The sequence below is a fragment of the Erinaceus europaeus genome, chromosome 22, assembly GCF_950295315.1.
Source record: "Erinaceus europaeus chromosome 22, mEriEur2.1, whole genome shotgun sequence".
Classification (NCBI taxonomy): domain Eukaryota; kingdom Metazoa; phylum Chordata; class Mammalia; order Eulipotyphla; family Erinaceidae; genus Erinaceus; species Erinaceus europaeus.
Window position 1 is genome coordinate 1,514,932 of NC_080183.1, and position 6,093 is coordinate 1,521,024.

Consider the following 6,093-nt stretch of genomic DNA (forward strand, 5'->3'; position numbering starts at 1 on the left):
CCTGTCCCACAGCCAGAGGGCAGGGCGGGCCTGGGGCACGGGGCTGGCAGGACCCCTGGGCTTTCTGGAAGGTTCTGGAAGGTCTAAGGAGCCTGGGGAGGGGACCCTGCTTGTGCTGAGTTGGGGGCCGGGGTCTGTGCTCAGGACCAAGTCTAGATGTGTTCAGCTTGGGGGTTTCACCTGGGACGTATGACAAGGGCAGGGCAGGGTGCTGATGGGACCGGTGCTGGGAGCACGGGTGCTGGGGCCTCAGGTAACAGGAAAGAGTGAGAGGTCAGCACCCAGGCAGGCGCTCGGGAGACCCCGCGTGCTCAGACCACTGTGGTCGGGCCCCCTCCAGCCAGCAAGTGGGTGGGTGACAGCAGGGGCCCCGTTAGGGAAGGCCAGCTGCCTCCTTTAATATTGATTAATTCATTATTTTCCCCAGAGCCCTGCTCAGCGCTGGCTGATGGTGGTGCTGGGAATTGAACCTGGGAGCTTAGAGCCTCAGGCAGGAGAGTCTGTCTCCCCAGCCCTTAAGTGTGTCCTTTATTTTTATTTATTTGTTTATTTATTTACTGACTAGAACACTGCTCAGCTCTGGCTTCTGGTGGTGCTCGGAATTGAACCTGGGACCTTGGAGCCTCAGCCGTGGAAGTTTTTTGCAGAACTATGATGCTGTCTCCCCAGCCCCTAAATATGTCTTTGAAAGAACATTTCGGAATCAGGCCCTCAGGGCACAGGCAGGAGTCAAAATGGGCAGCTCCCACCTTCAGAAAACGGGCAGCCCCCACCTTCAGGCAGGCAGTGGGGGTTCTTTGGAAGGGACCATCCTGGTCACTTATTATTTTTATAATTTAATTAATTTTTTATTGCTACCAGGGGCGCAGTGCCTACTCTGCAAATCCACTGCTCCCAGTCCCCATTTCTTTTCTCTTTTTTTTTTAATGTTTTTTTAAAATTGTTTTATTATCTTTATTTCTGTAGAGGGAAGGAGAGATAGAGAGGAAAAGAGACAGAGAGACACCTGCAGCCCTGCGTCACCACTCAGGCAGGTAGGGACTGGGGGCTTGAACCTAGGTCCTTATGTATTATAACACGAGCGCTGAACCAGGTACGCTATCACCCGACCCCCTTTTCTGTTCTTTTATTTTGACAGAGACAGAGAGAAGTTGAGAGAGGAGTGGGGGATAGAAAAGGAGAAAGGGAGACACCTGCAGGCCTGCTTCACCGTTCGTGAAGCATCCCCCCTGCAGGTGGGGAGCGGGGGATTGAACCCGTGTCCTTGCTCATAATAACCTATGTGCTGAACCAGTCAGCCTTAACCACCAGCCGCCTGAGGTCAGTTCTTCAAATGAACTTAGACCCTCAGAGACACCTGCTCCGTAGATGAGGACCCGCCTGGGGGTCCTTCACCCTCTGTGGGGATGCATGTCACCCCGGGTGCTGCCCGGCCCTCCTTCCCTCTCCCCTGTGGCCTGGAGACTGGGGTGCGGCTGGGCCAGGGGGGGCACGGCAGGGAAGCGACCTGAGCCTCTGGGGTGCCCAGAGCCCCCCTGTGACCCTCTCCGGACGGCCTGTGCCACCCCTGAGATCTCCGTCCCCGGTGCCCGTGTCTCAGAAGGCCCAGCTGGGCCTCGCTCACGCCCCCTTCTGGCCCACAGCCCCCCAGGCGGAGGCCCGGCCCCGGCACCTTCTGGCGGAGGGTGTGCTGTGTGGCGCTCCCCCTTCAGCTGCTGCTCCTGCTCCTGCTGCTGCTGCTGCTGCTGCTGCCCACCGGGCACCGTGCCCGCAGCTGCGCCCTGGCCAACACCTTCGCCAGCTCCTTCCGGCTGGCCCTGCACCACCACGGGCCCCCGCCCACCTAGCCGGCTGCGGGGGCCGCCCAGATGCCAGCCCGGACAGAGTCCCCGCAGGGCCACCAGGTGCCCCGCAGCTCTGCGGGGGCCACTGCCTGCATCCGGGGGCACGTCCGTGTCTGAGTCCCTGGGAGCACTGGGTGGAGGCGGGACGTGTCCCTGTTCCGGAAGTCAGCCCCCAGGCCGCCGGAGGCCGGGGGAGCAGGTACACTGACCTGGGTCTCATACCGGTTTTTACAAAGCTATTTATTTCATGCGGAAGGGGAGAGAGGAGAAAGCAGAGGAGGGAGGCCTCAGAGCATCTTGCTGGAACAGGCGGTGACAGGAATGGACCTCTGGTCCTCACGGGGGTCAGCTCCACCCCTGCACGGCCTCCCAGCCGCTGGGCCGGGCTGCGAAGGTGGGAGCGGGGTGGGGGTGGGGGTCAGGGAGGGGCTGTCCCAGTGGCGGCTGTGACAGGTGACATCAGGATGGGTACAAGAGCTCCCAAGCGCAGACCCCAAGCTGGAGCAGAAAAGGGGGCATCGCTGAGTTTGGGGACCCCTAAGCCCACCACTCAGCCTCTGGCCAATGACTTGGGGACAGGGTGTGCCCCTCAGGATGCCAGGCCCCCCCCCAGGCCCTGCCCAGCTGACTCTCATCCCTGGGGGCTCTCTCTGCGACGCTCTGAAACCAGAAGTGAGGCCCTGGCTCATGGGGCCCTCCGGGTGGGTGGTTCCTGGGGGACGCGTCTCCTAGAATAATACTGCAGGCTCTGACCAGGTGACCTCTGAACCCTGGAGACCCCCCCCATCTCAGTCTGTCAGCCAGTAAGCCCCTTGCATAGACGGCGGTCAGAGTCCCCACTCATGCCCCCGCCCCTCATAGAAATCATTCTACCCTCGTCTTTGAGGGTCAGCCTAGCCTTGGTGTAGACCCCGGGTTGGGGGGGACAGGCCACCAGAAATGAGGGACGAGCTTGGCCTGTACCAGACTGGGGGGGGCAGGAAAGTCAGAGCTATTGGGGGGTCCTGCTCTCCCCCTTCTCGGGCTCACACAGCAAGAGGCAGCTACACTGGGCTGGGGCCTGGACACCCTCCCCAGCACCAGCAACTGGAAAGAGCAAAAGCCTTCACCTCCTGGGGCGGGTGAGAAGCTGCACTGTGGGGCTCCTGGGAGAAGAAGCTGGTTTTGTAACTTCCACGCCTTGAATTCCTCAAATCCTGGCTTGTTGGCATACCTGCTATTTTTTAAAAAGAGAATCAATATTTTCCTTACTTTGCTCTAATACAGTTGTGATATATAATACCCCCGGCCAGGGGGCTGTCTGATGCTTTGACTGGGTGCGTGCGGGTGGGTGTTGGGCGGACCCTCTCTCTCTCTCCCTGGCTTCTGTCGAGGTGGGACTGGCGTGATCTCCTCTTGTCTCCAGAGTGAGAAGGTGGCTGTGGAGAGAAGAAAGACGAGGAGGAGGGAGGTGGGGAGGAGGAGGAGCAGGGCAGAAGCGCAGGAGGGAGGCCCTCCCTCTGCACCTGTGCTCCGAGTGGGGTGGGCGTGGGCTCTGAAGAAAGATGGGAAAGGGGTGGTCGCGGTGTGCAGCGGTAGAGCACAGGGCTTGCAGGCAGGAGGTCCTGAGCCCGATCCTTGGCATCGCATGTGCGAGGTACTCTTGGTTCTGTCTCTGCCTCTCTTGTTACTATTACTATTTTTAATATTTTTTTTCCTAAAGCCCTGCTCAGCTCTGGCTGATGGTGGTGCTGGGGACTGAACCTGGGACCTCAGCGCCTCAGGCATGGAAGTTGTTTTGCAGAACTGTTATGCCATCTCTCCAGCCCTCTTGTTAAAACTTAGGTCAGAGGGGAGTCAGGTGTAGCGCAGCGGGTTAAGCGCACGTGGCACAAAGCGCAAGGACCGGCGTAAGGATCCCGGTTCGAGCCCCCGGCTCCCCACCTGCAGGGGAGTCGCTTCCCAGGCGGTGAAGCAGGTCTGCAGGTGTCTGTCTTTCTCTCCCCCTCTCTGTCTTCCCCTCCTCTCTCCACTTCTCTCTGTCCTATCCAACAATGACGACATTATTAACAACAACAATAATAACTACAACAATAAAAAGGGCAACAAAAGGGAATAAATACATAAAAATAAAAAAAACTTAGGTCAGAAACAAAGAAGGCCTCAGTCTGGCAACTGGTCATGCCAGCACCCTGGGGAGGGGGCACCTGAGAAGTCAGATGGTTCTGCAAAGAGACTCTCCTGCCCGAGGCTCTGAGGTCCCAGGTTCCATCCCCAGCACCACCATGAGCCAGAGCTGAGCAGGTCTCTGGTCTTTCTGTATCTCTTTCATTAAAATAAAAATAAATAGGCTGTGTAGATCCCATAATGGTTATGTACAAAGAGACTCTCTTGCCTAAAGCTCCCAAGGCCCCTCCGGTTCAGTCCCCAGTACCACCATGAGCCAGAGCTGACTCTGGTAAAAAATAAACAATAACAAATCAAGTAATGAAAGTTAAAAACAGGGAGAAGGTAGGCCACAGCACCACTGCACCCTTCTATCAGCTTGCCCTGGTGCCATGCCTGGTGCTGGGGCTCAAACCCAGGTCCTCCCGCGTCAAAGTGTACGCTCTACCCACTGAGCAACCCAGCCCTTCTGCTTCCTTTTTTTTTTTTTTTTAATTTCCAGAATCAGTGGTTTATTGAGATGGTGCCCCCAGAGGCAGCTCTGGAAAAATGGGCCCTTGCCACCCCCACCCCCACCCCCACCCTCTTCCCACACAGGAGCGTGGTGTCAGGTCACTCCCACTTGTCCCTCCTGTGGGTGGGACCCGGGATCGAGGGCTCTGCCGCCTCAGAGCTCCCTCGACACACCTACTGCCCTGACTCTGCTCTAAGCCGAGGCCTCGGGGACCAGCCCCTCTCGTGTCACTGACCAGCTGTTTAAACGGCTGGACGGGGCAGTGCTGGGCGGGTCGTGTGGGGCTTGGGGGTGAGAGGCAAAGTCTTGGCCACGGTGTCCTGGGATTGGACGTCTGCACAGGCCCAGGTTCCCACCACCGTGTCAGCCGAGACGAGCGGACATGTGTTTGCAATCAGCTAAGCTTTCGGAAAGAGCATCGGGGCCGGGGCGGAAGTCTATGGGGAACGCGACGTGCTATCTCGGGTCACATCGAGTCCAGGGGCAGCTCCCTCTCCCTGCTCGGAGTGGGGAGGGGTGAGCAGACCTGGGGGTCTCGGGGCCTGCACGCTGAGCCACGTTCAGGTTGGAAGCAATGGTGCTCTCAAAAGTGGGGCTGATGTTTTTGTTTACACACACAGACAGAGCCCAAGACCAGAGACTGATGGTGGTGCTGGGGATGGAACCTGGGACCTCAGAGCCTCAGGCAGGAGAGGCTTTTGCAGAACCATGATGCTGTATGCCCAACCCTATTATTATTATTATTTAAATTTATTTTCTCTTTTGTTGCCCTTTTTTATTGTTGTAGTTATTATTGTTGTTATTGATGTTGTCATTGTTAGATAGGACAGAGAGAAATGGAGAGAGGAGGAGATGACAGAGAGGAGGAGATAAAGACAGACACCTGCAGACCTGCTTCACCACTTGTGAAGTGAATCCCCTGCACATGGGGAGCTGGGGCCTCAAACCGGGATCCTTACACCCGTCTTTGTGCTTCACACCAGGTGTGCTTAACTCGCTGAACTACCACCCAACCCCCCCTATTATTATTATTACTATTATTATTTTCGTTTCTTTATTGGGGGATTAATGGTTTATAATCGACAATAAAATACAGTAGTTTGTACATGCATAACATTTCCACATGACAATACAATCCCCTCTAGACCCTTCTCTGCCATCATGTTTCAAGACCTGAACCTTCCCCCACCCACCCACCCGGCGGCTAGGAGAGGCGCTCCCAGAACAGCTGCATCTGGTGGGAGCCAGGCGGTGGTGCAGCTGGTGGAGCAGGAGAACTGGAGGCTTGAGCCTGCGGCTTCTAGGCCTGCAGGTGAAGCAGGAGTAGTAAATCAGTGCTGCACGTGTCTCTCTTTCTCTCTCCCTCTTCCCTCTCAACTTTTCTCTGTCCTCTCAAATAAATAGTTTTTTAAAAAAATATTTTATTCCCTTTTGTTGCCCTTGTTTTATTGTTGTTGTTACTGATGTTGTCAATGGATAGGACAGAGAGAAATGGAGAGAGGAGGGGAAGACAGAGAGGGGGAGAGAAAGACAGACACCTGCAGAGCTGCTTCACCGCCTGTGAAGCGACTCCCCTGCAGGTGGGGAGCC

General features: G+C 56.5%; 1 protein-coding gene across 2 annotated transcripts in view; it reads left to right on the forward strand.

Moving 5' to 3' along the window:
* SYNE3 (spectrin repeat containing nuclear envelope family member 3) overlaps nt 1-3,125 on the forward strand; it is a 28,593-nt gene extending 25,468 nt beyond the window's left edge. For both annotated transcript variants that reach the window (XM_060180988.1, XM_060180989.1), the window contains one exon: nt 1,644-3,125. In XM_060180988.1, the coding sequence (XP_060036971.1) occupies nt 1,644-1,847 (204 nt within the window). In that variant the 3' untranslated portion in view covers nt 1,848-3,125. The remainder of the gene's footprint in view (nt 1-1,643) is intronic.
* The last annotated feature ends 2,968 nt before the right edge of the window (nt 3,126-6,093 follow it).